Here is a 16,243-nt window from a genome sequence, read left to right as displayed (position 1 = left end):
ACCTTCTCTATGCCCAAGATTGATCTTGAAAGTCTCTATCATGTCTCCTCTGAGTCTCCGTTTTTCCAGGGAGAAGATCCCCAGCCTTTCTAACCTGTCTGCGTATGAAAGGTTTTATAAGTAGGAAGCAAAGTAATAAAATGTTTTTGATCTTGTAAATTCCCATTTAGCTTTCTTAACTGAGGGAACTACTCGTCTATTGTCCCACCAGTCTATTTTTTCATTTCCTTTCATTCCTTCTCTTTCTCTTGTTCTCCTCCAGCATTTTCCTATGTCTCTGTGTCTCTTCTCTTCATCGTCTATCGACACTTACTGTCTCTCATCTTTTATCCGTTTTTCTAATCTTCCTTGTGTCTCTCACTTTCTGTGACCTCTCTTGGTGCCGCTCCAAGATGCTAAACTTTCCTCCCACCCAGCAGTTTGTAGATTTTGTTCTTTGTGAGCAATGCAGTGCTGCCAGTTGGAGAGAGGCAGACAGGATGGTCTTACTGGAAGAGGCTGGAGTAAAGATGGCTCCAACTAGGATCAAGAGGAATAATGAGCACCAGGATAAAAGGAAGTGATAGGGGTGGAAGTGAGGCAGAATGATTCAACATGGCATCAGCAGGATGGATGGAAGGGGAAAGGAACAGAAGAAGAGGAAGCAAAGTGACTCCTCCCTCTCAATGGAAGCAAATGTGGAGCAAGAAGGGCCTCCAAAGGAAGCAGCAAAAGGGGGAAAAGAAGGGTGACCAGTGGTATCCATATCTGGAGAGGGAAAGGTAGGGAGACTGGAAAACCCACATTGGTAACACCAGGTTGAAGAGTTGTGGGTTTCTATAACAAAGGGAATCTTCTGTAGCAGTTTTATCACCTTAGTATAAGAATCTGTGTGCATTGATGGTCATGGATCATTTTAGAGTGATGGAGGATTCTTAACCCCCCCTTCCACAAGAATATTTATGGTTTCAGAACTCATAAAAACCCTATCATCTCAGTTTTAGACTACAGGGCTGTCGGATCCTGAACTTGTGCAAGACCAAAGGAACACCCTCTCCCTGCTGTGAAGGGTGAGCTAGTGAGGCAGGCCTTTGGTTCATAAGAGCATAAGAATTGCCGCTGTTGGGTCAGACCAGTGGTCCATCGTGCCCAGCAGTTTGCTCAGCCCTTAGGTCAAGGACCAGAGCCCTAACTGAGTCTAGCCTTACCTGCTTACGTTCTGGTTCAGCAGTAACTTGTCTAACTTTGTCTTGAATCCCTAGAGGGTGTTTTCCCCTATGACAGCCTCCGGAAGAGCGTTCCAGTTTTCCACCACTCTCCTTACATTTGTACGGAATCTATCCCCTTTCAACTTTAGAGAGTGCCCTCTTGTTCTCCCTACCTTGGAGAGGGTGAACAACCTGTCTTTATCTACTAAGTAAATTCCCTTCAGTATCTTGAATGTTTCGATCATGTTCCCTCTCAGGCTCCTCTTTTCAAGGGAGAAGAGGCCCAGTTTCTCTAATTTCTCGCTGTACGACAACTCCTCGAGCCCCTTAACCATTTTAGTCGCTATTCTCTGGACCCTTTTGAGTAGTACCGTGTCCTTCTTTAAGTATGGAGACCAGTGCTGGACACAGTATTCCAGGTGGGGTCGTACCATGGCTTGGTACAGCGGCATGATAACCTTCTCCCATCTGTTCGTGATCCCCTTCTTAATCATTCCAAGCATTCTGTTCATCCTTTTCGCCACTGCTGCGCATTGCGTGGACGGCTTCACGACTTGTCAACCAGCACTCCCAAGTCTCTTTCCTGGGGGGTCTCTCCAAGTACTGCACCAGACATCCTGTATTCGTGTACAAGATTTTTGTTATCGACATGCATCACCTTAAACTTATCCACATTAAACTTCATTTGCCATGTTGCAGCCCATTTCTCGAGCGTGTTTATGTCCTGTTGCAGGTCATCGCAATCCTCCTGCGTCTTCACTACTCTGAATAACTTCGTATCGTCTGCAAATTTAATCACCTCGCTTGTTGTTTCAATTTCCAGGTCGTTTATAAATATATTGAAGAGCACGGGCCCAAGCACCGAACCCTGCGGCACTCCACTGGTGACGCTTTTCCAGTCCAAGTATTGTCCATTTACCCCAACTCTCTGTTTTCTATCCGCCAACCAGTTTTTGATCCACGTGAGTATTTCACCCTCGATCTCATGTCTCGCAATTTTTCAAAGTTCATGCGGGACTTTGTCAAATGCCTTCTGAAAATCCAGATATACAATGTCGAGCGGGTCACCTTTGTCTATCTGCCTGTTAACTCCCTCGAAGAAGTGCAGCAAGTTTGTCAAGCAAGATCTTCCTTTCCTGATGCCATGCTGGCTGGTCCTCATCAGATTGTGTCCGTCAAGGTGGTCAATGATGCGGTCCTTTATCAGCGCATCTACCTTCTTTCCCGGTACCGAGGTCAGACTTACCAGCCTGTAGTTTCCCGGATCTCCCCTTGAACCTTTCTTGAAGATTGGCGTAACATTTGCCACTTTCCAGTCTTCCGGAATCCTTCCCGCTTTGATCAACAGATTGTTATTAGTTGAAGCAGTTCAGCTATAACCCCTTTCAGTTCCTTGATTACCGTTGGATGAGTGCCATCCGGTCCAGGGGATTTATCGTTTTTAAGCCTGTCAATTTGCCTGCATACCTCTTCTAGACTGACCGTCAACCCAGTCAGTTTCCCTGAGCCGATGCTTAACCTGTCTCATGCCTTAAAGTGGTCTTGTAGCCAGGTGCTCTCACCTTTGGGTTCTGCATCCCCAGCGCTGTATGTCAGTGCTATAGAAGTGATTAGTAATAGTAGTAGTAGTTTTCTTAGGTCTTAAGGTTTCCTTTAATACCTAAAGTTATTTTTCCACTCTTCTTTTAGGCAGCCAAGGTTACCCTGCTGACCCCAAATTAGAGATCCTGAAAATGGAAGAGGATCCTGTCAGTGAAGAGCTGGAGAGAGGAGAGGAGGATACCGATACCAAAAGCAGTGAGCCAATGATTCTTTATAATAAAATCCTTACTATGCCTTAACTGTAATGGAATTCATTACCATTACAGTTAAGATATGAAAATAACTTAAGCGATTTTAAAAATAATTTTAAATGCTTTTTATTCAAGGATGCCTTTAACTTATAAATTACTTCTGAGCTCTTCCTCGTTCCCTTTCTTCTTCTTTTCCACGCTTCTTTTCCTAATTCTTTCTTTTTTATGTTGATATCTTTTTCATTATTGTATAAATTTATTAGCTCATTATATATTTGTTATGTAAATTCTCCCTTTTTTTTAAATTTATTAATTTTTTTTTTAATTGTATTCATTGTATAAATTGCTAGTTTTATAATATCTTATATGTTATTTCCTATTTTAGTATTATGTTTAATTATATGTCACTTTTATATATTGTAATTCGCTTAGAAACAATTTTAATTAAGCGATTAATCAAATATAAATAAAACTTGAAACTAGAGTATTTCTAGGTTTTCACATAGCGAATGTGATTTCTTCACTTACCAGACGTGAGGTTCAGGGACCATGTCGTCAGGAGCTTATTTCCGGAGGGCTGAATGAATTCTTGACTGGTCCTTGGTGGATCAAGAGGTGGCTAAGATTGAGCTTGGCGCATCTTATCTTTTGGATGCCATGTATGATCTGTTGCGGGCATCTTTGCAACCACTTTTGTGAAGAGGGACTACATCCACTCTTCTCCAGTCCCGCCGAACCTCTCCCGTCTCTAAAGATCTATTAAACAAATCTTTAAGAGGACCCGCCAGAAGCTCTCTGAGCTCCCTCAATATCCTGGGATGGATCCCATCTGGTCCCATAGCTTTGTCCACCTTCAATTTTTCAAGTTGTTCATAAACGCTTTCTTCCGTGAATGGTGCAGTATCAGTTGCAAAGGTTAGGACTGTAAACCAGGCGTGGATGTTATTTAAGAAATACCGTTGTGGAAGCCTAGAACAGATGTATTCCACATATCAGCAAAGGTGGAAAGAAGAGGAAACGAGAGCCAGCGTGGTTAAAATGTGAAGTGAAAGAGGCTATCAGAGCCAAACAAACATCCTTTAAAGAATGGAAAAAAGAAAATAAGAAGAAACACAAGCACTGGCAAGTTAGAAGCAAAGCACTGATAAGATAGCTAAGAAAGACTATGAAGAGAAACTTGCAAAAGAGGCAAAAACTAATAGCAATGTTCTTAGGTACATCAAAAGCAGAAAACCTGTGAGGGAATCTGTGGGACTGTTGGATGATCAAGGAGCGAAAGGGGCGCTCAGGGAGGATAAGGCCATAGTGGAAAGACTGAATGAATTCTTTGTTTCGGTCTTTACGGAAGAAGATGTAAGAGATCTACCTGAACCAGAAATGGTTTTCAAGGGTGATGATGCGGAGGAACTGAAAGAAATCTCGATGAATCTGGAAAATATACTGAACCAAGTCGACAAGTTAAAAAGTGATAAATCACCAGGACCGGATGGTATACATCCCAGGGTATTAAAAGAACTCAAAAATGAAATTGCTGACCTGCTGTTAGTGATCTATAACCTGTCGCTAAAATCATCTGTAGTACCTGAAGATTGGAGGGTGGTCAATGTTAACGCCGATTTTAAAAAAGGGCTCCATGGGAGATCCGGGAAATTACAGACTAGTAAGCCTCACTTAGGTGCTGGGCAAAATGGTAGAGACGATTATAAAAAAATAAAACTGTGTAACATGTAGACAAGCATGATTTAATGAGATGGAGCCAGCATGAGTTCAGCCGAGGGAGATCTTGCCTCACAAATTTGCTTGACTTCTTTGAAGGTGTGAATAAACATGTTGATAAAGGGGAGCCGGTTGATATAGTATGTCTAGATTTTCAGAAAGCTTTTGATAAAGTTCCTCACGAGAGGCTCCTGAGAAAATTAAAGTTGTGGATTAGGAATTGGTTATTGGATAGAAAACAGAGGGTAGGGTTAAATGGTCATTTTTCTCAATGGAGGAGAGTAAACAGTGGAGTGCCACAGGAGTCTGTATTTGGACCAGTGCTATTTAACTTATTTATAAATGATCTGGAAATTGAAACGACGAGTGAGATGATTAAATTTGCAGATGACACTAAACTGTTCAAAGTTGTTAAAACGCATATGGATTGTGAAAAATTGCAGGCGGACCTTAGGAAACTGGAAGACTGGGCATCCAAATGGCAGATGAAATTTAATGTGGACAAATGCAAAAGTGATGCACGTTGAGTAGAATAACCTGAATCACAGTTACCAGATGCTAGGGTCCACCTTGGGTATTAGTGTTCAAGAAAAGGATCTGGGTAGACAATACGATGAAATCCTCCGCTCAATGTGCGGCGGCAGCCAAGAAAGCAAATTGGATGCTAGGAATTATTAAAAAAAGGAATGGTTAACAAGACTGTTATAATGCCCCTGTATTGTTCCATGCTGCGACCTCACCTGGAGTATTGCATTCAATTCTGGTCTCTTTATCTCAAATATATAGCAGCCCTAGAAAAGGTTCAAAGAAGAGCGACCAAGGTGATAAATGGGGTGGAACTCCTTTCTTATGAGGAAAGACTAAAAAGGTTAGGGCTCTTCAGCTTGGAAAAGAGACAGCTGAGGGAGATATGATTGAAGCCTATAAAATCCTGGAATGGGTACAAGTGGATCGATTTTTCACTCCGTCAAAAATTACAAAGACTAAGGGGACACTCAAAGTTACAGGGAAATACTTTTAAAACCAATTGGAGGAAATTTATTTTCACTCAGAGGATAGTTAAGCTCTGGAATGCATTGCCAGAGGTTGTGGTAAGAGCGGATAGCGTAGCTGGTTTTAAGAAAGGTTTGGACAATTTGTAGGAGGAAAAGTCCATATCTGTTATTGAGAAAGACACGGGGGAAGCCACAGCTTGACCTGGATCGATAGCATGGAATGCTGCTACTCCTTGGGTTTTGGCCAGGTACTAGGGACCTGGATTGGCCACCGTGAGAATGGGCTACTGGGCTTGATGGACCATTGGTCTGACCTGGTAAGGCTATTCTTATATTCTTATGAACAGAACTCCAAGTGTACACCAAAACAATAGCCCTTTGCCTGCACAGTAGGTGGGCTTGGGTGGGTTCACACTCTCCACCATAAGTGTTCTATTAGAGTGGGATATGGGCTTGGTCTCCTCTGGAGACCACTGCAGTGACCACCAGGCTATTCCAGAGACCTGCTTGCTGCTCTAATAGATTGCCCATAAGATCTAATGCTGTCATAGAGACAGATAAAGCATAGTTACTTACCGTAACAGGTGTTATCCAGGGACAGCAGGCATATATTCTCACATGTGGGTGACGTCATCTACGGAGCCCCAGCGCGGACAGCTTTTCAAGCAAACTTGATTGAAGTTTCAAGTTTGCTACACTGCCCCACGCATGTGCATGCCTTCTTGCCCACTAGAGGGCGCATCCCACCTCGTGGTCCTCAGTTCCATAACTAGCAAAGAAGCCATCCCCGGGGAGGAGGGCGGGTTGTGAGAATATATGCCTGCTGTCCCTGGATAACACCTGTTACGGTAAATAACTGTGCTTTATCCCAGGACAAGCAGGCATGATATTCTCACATGTGGGTGACCTCCAAGCCAACCAAAAAAGGGCAGGTGGGAGGATGGCAATTTAGGAAAACAGATTACGTAACACCGACTGGCCAAACCGGCCATCGCTTCTGGACAAAGCATCCAGACAGTAGTGGGAGGTGAACGTATGAACCGAAGACCAAGTGGCAGCTTTACATATGTCCTCCACAGGAGTAGATCGGAGGAAAGCAACCGAAGCTGCCATCGCCCGGACCTTATGCCCCGTGACTCGACCCGAGAGCGTAAGACCAGCCTGAGCGTAGCAAAAGGAAATACAAGCAGCCAACCAGTTGGACAAGGTGCGCTTGGAAACAGGGTGTCCTAAACGATTAGGATCAAAGGACAAAAACAATTGAGGAACCTTCTGATGAGACCTGGTACGTTGGAGATAAAATGCCAACGCCCTCTTACAGTCAAGCGAGTGGAGCGCCATCTCACCAGGATGGGAGTGGGGCTTAGGAAAGAACACAGGAAGGACAATGGACTGATTGAGGTGGAAATCAGACACAACCTTAGGTAAAAATTTAGGATGGGTGCGGAGAACCACCTTGTCATGATGAAACACGGTGAAAGGCGGGTCCGCAACCAAAGCTTGCAGCTCACTAATCCGTCGAGCAGATGTGAGGGCAATCAGAAATACCAGTTTCCAAGTAAGAAATTTCAGGATAGACTTGTCAATAGGCTCAAAGGGAGGTTTCATCAGTTGAGCTAAGACAACGTTCAAATCCCAAACGACGGTAGGAGGCTTCAGAGGGGGACAAACATTGAGTAGACCCTTCATGAAACGTGTCACATGAGGATGAAGCGAAAGAGAACGTCCGTCCAAGTGACGATGGAAAGCAGAAATGGCACTGAGATGCACCCGAACGGATGCCGTCTTCAGGCCTGAATTAGATAGATGCAACAAGTAGTCCAGCACCGAAGACACCGGGACCGAATCCGGTTCCAGATGACGCGAGGAACACCAGGAGGAAAACCTGGTCCATTTCTGGGAATAACAAAGCCTGGTCGAGACCTTGCGAGAGGCTTCCAAAACTTCCCTCACCGACTGAGAAACCGGGACCGAAGTCAAGGGGAGAGGAATCAAGCGGTCAGGTGTAACGATTGAAGATTGGGATGCAACAGCGAATCCCGATTCTGAGATAGCAGAGAGGGAAACACAGGCAGAAGCAGAGGCTCCCTGACACTGAGTTGAAGGAGCAGGGAGAACCAGTGTTGACGAGGCCACCGAGGCGCAATGAGAATCATAGTGGCTCCGGATGATTTGAGACGAACCAACGTCCTCAAGATCAGGGGAAAAGGAGGAAACGCATAAAGAAACCTCTCTCCCCAGTCGAGAAGGAAGGCGTCCGCTTCTAGACGGTCCGGGGAGTACATCCGGGAACAATACAGGGGTAGTTTGTGAGTCTCCGGGGAGGCAAACAGATCCACCTGTGGAGTCCCCCAGCGGTCGAAGACCTCGCGCAGGACTCTGGAGTTGAGTGACCACTCGTGCGGCTAGAGAAGCCGACTGAGTTTGTCTGCCAAGCAGTTCTGTTCCCCCTGGATATAGACCGCCTGTAGGAAGATGTTCTGGGAGATCGCCCATTCCCACAGGCGCAGAGCTTCCCGGCAAAGGGACCAAGAGCCCGTCCCACCTTGCTTGTTCACATAATACATGGCCACCTGGTTGTCCGTTCGCACGAGGACTACCTGATCTCGGAGCAGGTGGCAGAATGCTCGAGCCGCCAGAAAGATGGCGCAAAGCTCCAACACATTGATGTGACAGGGTCGGTCCACCGCCGACCACAGGCCCTGGGTCCGCAGACCGTCGAGGTGGGCCCCCCACGCGTACTCCGAGGAGTCCGTGGTCAGAACTTTGCGATGTGGAGGGACGAGAAAGAGCAAACCCCCGGAAAAATTTGAAGAGTCGGTCCACCAACGGAGCGAACGTCTCAAAGAAGGAGTCACTGTTATGCGAGAAGAGACAGGATCGCACTCCTGGCGCCACTGGGAGGCCAGAGTCCACTGAGGAATTCTCAGGTGCAGTCTGGCGAACGGAGTGACGTGGACCGTAGACGCCATGTGGCCCAGAAGCATCATCATGCGCTGAGCCGACACCACAGGTAGCTGAGAAATCAGACGGCCCAACCAAACCAAAGCCTCCAAACGAGGAGGAGGGAGGAATGAACGGAGGCGAACAGTGTCCAGCACTGCGCCTATAAACTGAAGTGATTGGGTCGGGCATAACTGTGACTTGGGAAAGTTCACTTCGAACCCTAGTCGCTGAAGGAAGGCGATAGACTGTAGGGTCGCTGAGATAACCCCTTCCCTTGTCGGGGCCTTGATCAGCCAATCGTCCAGGTAAGGGAAGACCTGAAGCCCCCGAGACCTCAGGGCTGCAGCGACTACCACCATACACTTCGTGAAGACTCGAGGGGACGAGGCCAGGCCGAAGGGGAGGACCCTGTACTGCAGGTGTAGCTCGCCCACCTGGAACCGCAAGAACTTGCGGAAGGTGGGATGCACCGGAACATGGGTGTATGCTTCCTTCAGGTCCAGGGAGCACATCCAGTCCCCTTCCTCCAAGAGAGGATACAAGATCGGAAGTGACAGCATCCGGAACCTCTCCCGGACTAGGAACTTGTTGAGCTTCCTGAGGTCCAGAATGGGACGCAAGTCCCCGGTCTTTTTTGGGACCAAAAAGTAACAGGAGTAAAACCCCCGCCCCCGCTGGTCGGGGGGTACAGGTTCCACCGCCCGAAGCCTCAACAAGGCCCTGGCCTCGGCCATGAGGATGGGGAGCTGGGTTCGATTGTATGGGCAAGCCCCCGGTGACTGTTCCGGCGGCGCAGAACAAAAGTTGAGAGAATAGCCCTCGGAGACGGTCCGGAGCACCCAAGCGTCAGATGTTATCTCGGTCCAAGCCGCGTAAAAGGACCGGAGTCGACCCCCTATGGGAAGGGGGTCCGGCGCGATCGCGGAGGGGGGCCGGCCCTATCCGCCTAGCCCGTCAAAAGGATGGCGCTGGCTTGGCAGGACCCTGCGCCGGAGTTTTGGTTTGTCCCCCTCTTCCCTGTCGAGGTGGGCGCCGAGGCGGTGGCCTAGAAAAAGCCGGGGTCGACTTTTGAGGGTACCGCCTCGGGGGAGGCCGGAAGGGTTTCTGCGGCGTGGCTCGAGGTTTCGGACAGACCAAGGAGGCCAACGAGCGCTCCTGTTCCGAGAGCCGTTTGGTCGCCGCCTCCAGGGATTCATCAAATAATTCGGACCCCACGCAAGGTAAGTCCGCAAGGCGTTCTTGCAGGTTTGGGTCCATATCGAGGGTGCATAGCCACGCCAACCGGCGCATAGCTACCGCAAAGGCCGACACCCTCGATACCAGCTCAAACGTATCGTACACCGCATGAAAAAGGTACAGGCGCAATTGAGACAGGTTGGACATAAACCTGTCAAACCCTTCCTTGCGGGAGTCCGGCAAGGCGTCACGATATTGGGGCAGATCCTTTACCATGCCACACAGATAGGATGAAAAGGTAAAGGCATAATTTAAAACCCTGGTTGCCATGAAGGAATTCGCATAGAGGCGACGACCAAATTTGTCAAGGGTCCGACCCTCCCTGCCGGGCGGAACCGCCGCAGAAACTCGGGAGGGTTGCGTCTTTTTGAGCGCAGACTCGACCAGTAAAGACTGGTGGGAGAGTTGAGCCTTCTCAAAACCCTTGGGTGGAATCGTCCTATATTTGGACTCCATCTTGGACGGGACCGCAGTGACTGTAAGAGGTGAAGTCAGGTTCTTAAGCAAGGTCTGATGAAGGACCTTATTCAAGGGCAGCCGAGGGGATTCCCTTGGGGGAGTGGGAAGGTCCTGCTCCACGAGGAACTCCTTTGTATATTGAGATCCAGCCATGAGGTCCAGACCCAAGGCACGTGCCATGTCCTGCACGAAGCTGGAGAAGGAGGACGGTCTGGCGGGCGGGTTCTCGACATCCCTGCCGAACAGAAGGGGGAAGCCTCGTGGGAATATCGGGGTTCCCTACCGGACCCTGAGTCCCACGAGGCCAAATCCAATGGCCTCGAGGGGGTCGGGGAACGTCTCCTTTTCGAAGAACCCCTGGGAGAGGTCCCAGGCGTCCGAGGGACCGAGGCACGCCCCCTCCTCTTCGGCGAGGAGTCACGCGAACCCCCTCTCGCGGGGGAACGGAGCAGCCTCGGGTTGTCGAGGCGGAGCTCCGAGACCCGCAAGGCCTCGCCCCCGAGCGGCGAGGAGCGACCACGTCGTCGAGGGGAGCCACGCGAACGCTTAGGCTTCCTCGGCCGACGCCTCGCCCGAGACCGGCCCGAGGGCGAGGAGCCCCGGGAGGACCTCGAGGACGAGGAGGAGGAGATCCGCCTCACCCTGCGCACCTTGTCACGGGGCCTGACGCTACCCTCCGGCGGGGCCCCCGAGGCCGAGGCCGAGGTCGAGGGTAAGGTCGGGGCCGAGGTTGGTGCCGCCCCGGTACCCGAGGCCGAGGGAGTCGAGACCGAGGCCGCCGAGGCCGGGGTCCTCGAGGCCGAAGCAGTTGAGGCCGAAGCCTGCTGCACCTGCTCGAGGGCCCCAGACAGCTCCGTGGCAATCAATGCTCGGAGCAAATCTTGGAACGCCGGGATCCCCACCATGGTAGGTAGGTCCGAGGCCGGGGGATGCTCCCTGGAGGGCGACCTCGGTCTCGAGTATTCCTTTGGGGCATTAGTGGCTGTATTCCTTGGCGGGGCCGAGGACGACCCACCCGCCGTCGAGGAGCCCGAGGATGGCTTCTTAGTCGACCCTGGAGTCGAGGGAGGAAGAGAGGACTTACCCGAGGCAGGCTTAAGCGAGGGTGTAGGCTTCGAAGAAGACGAGGGTCGAGGCGAGGCCGAGGGAACCGAGGCCGATGTCGAAGCCGGGGCCGAAGCCGAGGCCGACGTCGAGGCCTTCCCCGGCGCGGAGTCGACCGCGAAGAGCTCCGCCATCCTGGCACAGCGTCGGCGGAACGCTCTTGCCTGAAAGGTGGAGCACCGATCGCAAGAGTCAGTCGGATGCTCGGGCCCCAAGCAGAGCAAGCACCACCGGTGTGGGTCTGTAATGGAAAGTAACCGCTCACACCGGGTGCACTTTTTGAAACCCGTCAAGGGACGGGACATGAAACCCGAACAGGCCGGAAACAAGGCCTGCCGCGGCCGCGGCTCACGGGAGCCCCCAGAGCCAACCGAAGAAAAAAACTTGGGTTTCGTCTGATTTTTTTTTTTTTTTAAACAATCAAAAAAGAAAGAAAAGATAAAATAAAGCACAGCGACCGACGAAAAAACAACCGGACGCGGTGACAGAAGGCAAAATAGCAGAGCTCAATATCCACAGGGCTTCTGGCTCCGCGGAAAAAACTGAACTGAACTGAGGACCACGAGGTGGGATGTGCCCTCTAGTGGGCAAGAAGGCATGCACATGCGTGGTGCAGTGTAGCAAACTTGAAACTTCAATCAAGTTTGCTTGAAAAGCTGTCCGCGCTGGGGCTCCGTAGATGATGTCACCCACATGTGAGAATATCATGCCTGCTTGTCCTGGGATAAGTATTGTTTCATTTACATTTTGGGGGGTAGGATGGGATCAGTGATTACTAGGGGAAAGTGGGGGGGATCTTGCTTACATTCCTCCAATGATCATCTGGTCAGTTTGGGCACCTTTCTGGCACTTATTCGTTGTTTAAAACAGGTCTAGCCCTTGACGTATTCTAAAATGTTCGATTATGGCAGAAAAACATCCAAACAGCAAAAGAAGTCCAACAGGGTCTGCAGTGCAAAAACAGCAAGCGAGAAGCAAGATGCAGGCTATATTTATTAGACCAAATATTTAATGCAGTTAGATGTTACCACCTTATTACAAACCATAGCCTGCAGTTTTCTAAAACAAAAAACATCCAAGTCATAAGGCCATCCTAATCCTACCCCTCTAATATGCTCTCTTGAGATTTAAATGAACTGTGGATGAACAGCATACAAATCCGTCTAAACAATAGGTTTAGAAAATAACAAATTGGAAGAGTTTGGCAAGAAAAACATTCATCTTCCCCTTTATGCCACTTTTTAGACGTTTTTCTTTTTAAGAAAAGAGCCCCATAACTACTTCCTTACAATAAGACACTTAAAATGAACAAGAATCTACTCTTTCACTAACTGATGTAAACAAATGATGAAAGAGAAGAATTGAACAACCTTGGGAAGGAGAGAAAAAAATGCAATCGAGAGTGTCTAGAAAAGCTTCTTTCCCCTTCCCCCAAACTAGTCAGCACAACTTGCTTATGTCATTTTTGGAAGGGCCTCCTCAAGCTTTAGAAATGGCAGCTGGCGAGCCTCTTATTTATATGATATATATGACTTAGTAGAGCAGATGTCTTTAAAGACTCCTGTGGGGATATTTGCCAATATAACTTACTCAATAGCTGAATGAATCCCAGGTCTCTAGCAAGGTGTTCAGTCTTTGGTTGGTGAATGTAATCAGAGTGAATGAATCGCTGAAAATACTGGAGGAGAGAATGTGACGTTCAGAATTGGTGAATGAGCTCAGGCTAGTCTAATATCATTTTTTGTTACATGACATGTGGAGACATAGAAAGCAAATGTCTTTAAAGATTGCTCTGTATAACTTATGTGCATAACTCATTTTGTATCTAACAGATGATGGATTTGGGAACAACGTTAAGAGAATGAGAGAGTGCTGTGGGCAGCAGATGGAGGATTGGAAACATAAAGACCCCCCCCGAGACAGCACAGATCATTTAACTGATTGTGTGGGAGGTATGAGTAAAGTTATACCACCCAGCATGAAAGAAAAACTTCAGAATGTAGCCAGACCCAATGCATGTACTGAACAAACGAGAAATTGTAAACATGTCTCAAGTTTTGCACCAAATCAGAGACTCAAAGGAGAGAGACTGTTTCAGAGCACTGCTAGAGAGGAAAGGTACTCTGAGAATTCTAACCTGACGGAAGAAAAAAAATTTCACGGGGACAAGTTATTCCATTGTACAGAATGCCAAAAATGTTTTAAATATAAATCACAGCTTATAATTCATCAGAAAGTTCACAAAGGACGAAAACCATCAAAATATTCTATACGCAATAAAAGCTTCAGACAGACATTACAGCTGAAAAGTCATGAATTAACTAGTACTAGAAAGAAACAAGTGTATGACATGAACCACCAGGGAACAAAGCTGTATAAATGTTCAGTATGTGATAAAAGCTTCAATCAAAAATATAATCTCAGAATTCATGGAAGAATGCACACTGGAGAGAAAACATGTGTATGTTCTGAATGTCATAAAAGCTTCAATCGAAAAAGTAGCCTTAGAATTCATGAAAAAATCCATAGTGGAGAAAAACCATATCAATGTTCTGAATGTGGTAAAAGCTTCAAAATGAAAAGTTACCTTAGAAATCATGAGAGAATACACATGGTAGAGAAACCATATAAATGTTTGCAATGTGGTAAAAGCTTCAATAAAAAAGGATACCTTATAATTCATGAAAGAATACACACTGGAGAGAAACCATATAAATGTTCTCAATGTGATAAAAGCTTCAATCGGAAAAGTAGCATTAGAATTCATGAACGAATCCATACTGGAGAGAAACCATATAAATGTTCAGAATGTGATAAAAGCTTCAATCAAAAAGGACACCTTATAATTCATGAAAGAATCCACACTGGAGAGAAGCCATATAAATGTTCTCAATGTGATAAAAGCTTCAATCGGAAAAGTTGCCTTATAATTCATGAAAGCATCCACACTGGAGAGCAACCATATAAATGTTCCCAATGTGATAAAAGCTTCATTCACATAAGCATTCTAAGAACTCATGAAAGAATCCATACTGGAAAGAAACCATATAAATGTTCAGAATGTGATAGAAGTTTCAATCAAAAGAGTTACCTTAAAATTCATGAAAAAATCCACACTGGAGAGAAGCCATATAAATGTTCTCAATGTGATAAAAGCTTTAATCGTAAAAGTAACCTTAGAGATCATGAAGGCATCCACACTGAAGAAAAACGATATAAATGTTCAGAATGTAATACAAGTTTCATTCAAAAGAGGTACCTTATAATTCATGAAAGAATCCACACTGGAGAGAAGCCATATAAATGTTCAGAATGTGATACAAGTTTCAATCAAAAGAGTTGCCTTAAAATTCATGAAAGAATCCACACTGGAGAGAAGCCATATAAATGCTCAGAATGTGATATGAATTTCAATCAAAAGAGTCGCCTTAAAATTCATGAAAGAATCCACACTAGAGAGAAGCCATATAGAAGTTAATAGAAATTTAAAAAAAGAAAAAACATACCCTAAAGGAAATATGGTAATATCTTTTTTTTTTAAATTGGACTAACTCAATGGTTCCCAAACCTGTCCTGGTAGACCACCAGCCAGTCGGGTTTTCTGGATAGCCTTAATAAATATGCATGAGAGAGATTTGCATATAATGGAGGCAACAGGCATGCAAATCTGCCCCATGCATATTCATTAGGACTATCCTGAAAATCTGACTGGCTGGTGGTCCTCCAGGACAGGGTTGGAAACCACTGGACTAACACAATGCATTTTATAATGAGTTTTCGAAGGTAACCATTCTTCAGTTCAGAAATAAGCAAATGTTGACAAAAATCAGTACATATAAGAAACATAGAAACATGATGGCAGATAAAGGCCAAATGGCCCATCTAGTCTGTCCATCCGCAGTAACCATTATCTCTGAGAGATCCCACGTGCCTATCCCAGGCCCTTTTGAATTCAGACACAGTCTGTCTCCACCACCTCTTCTGGGAGACTGTTCCACACATCTACCACCCTTTCTGTAAAAAAAGTATTTCCTCAGATTACTCCAGAGCCTCTTAACTTCATCCTATGCCCTTTCATTGCAGAGTTTCCTTTCAAATGAAAGAGACTCGACTCATGCACATTTATATTACGTAGGTATTTAAACGTCTCTATCATATCTCCCCTCCTGCCTTTCCTCCAAAGTATACAGATTAAGATCTTTAAGTCTGTCCCCGAATGACTTATGATGAAGACCACATACCACATTTTAGTAGTCTCCCTCTGGACCGACTCCATCCTTTTTATATCTTTTTGAAGGTGCAGCCTCCAGAATTGTACACAATATTCTAAATGTGGTCTAACCAAAGTCTTATACAGGGGCATCAGTACCTCTTTTTTCCTACTAAATATACTTCTCCCTATGCACCCTAGCATCCTTCTAGCTTTCGCTGTCACCTTTTCAACCTGTTTGGCCACCTTAAAATCATCACATACAATCACACCCAAGTCCCACTCTTCTAACATGCACATAAGCTCTTCACTCCCTAATCTGTACCGTTCCCTCGGGTTTTTGCAGCCCAAATGCATGGCCTTGCATTTCTTAGCAATAAATTTTAGCTGCCAAATTTCAGACCATTCTTCAAGCTTTGCCAGGTCTTTCGTCATGTTATTCACACCATCCGGTGTGTCTACTCTATTGCAGATTTTTGTATCATCCGCAGAGGCAAATCTTATCCAACAACCCTTCAGCAATATCATTTATAAAAATGTTAAAAAGAACAGGCCCAAGAACAGAACCTTGAGGCACTCCACTGGTAACATTCCTTT

The 16,243-nt window shown here is 46.5% G+C and overlaps 1 protein-coding gene across 1 annotated transcript in view; it reads left to right on the top strand.

The window, feature by feature from the left end:
• LOC117368580 (zinc finger protein 271-like) overlaps positions 1-14,932 on the top strand; it is a 47,595-nt gene extending 32,663 nt beyond the window's left edge. Inside the window, exons 8-9 of the mRNA XM_033962310.1 lie at positions 2,877-2,984; positions 13,269-14,932. Of these exons, the coding sequence (XP_033818201.1) occupies positions 2,877-2,984; positions 13,269-14,914 (1,754 nt within the window). The 3' untranslated portion in view covers positions 14,915-14,932. The remainder of the gene's footprint in view (positions 1-2,876; positions 2,985-13,268) is intronic.
• The last annotated feature ends 1,311 nt before the right edge of the window (positions 14,933-16,243 follow it).

The sequence above is a fragment of the Geotrypetes seraphini genome, chromosome 10 (genome assembly GCF_902459505.1).
Source record: "Geotrypetes seraphini chromosome 10, aGeoSer1.1, whole genome shotgun sequence".
Taxonomy (NCBI): Eukaryota; Metazoa; Chordata; class Amphibia; order Gymnophiona; family Dermophiidae; genus Geotrypetes; species Geotrypetes seraphini.
Note: the sequence above shows the minus strand (reverse complement) of the source record. Positions and strands in the feature narration are given on the sequence as shown.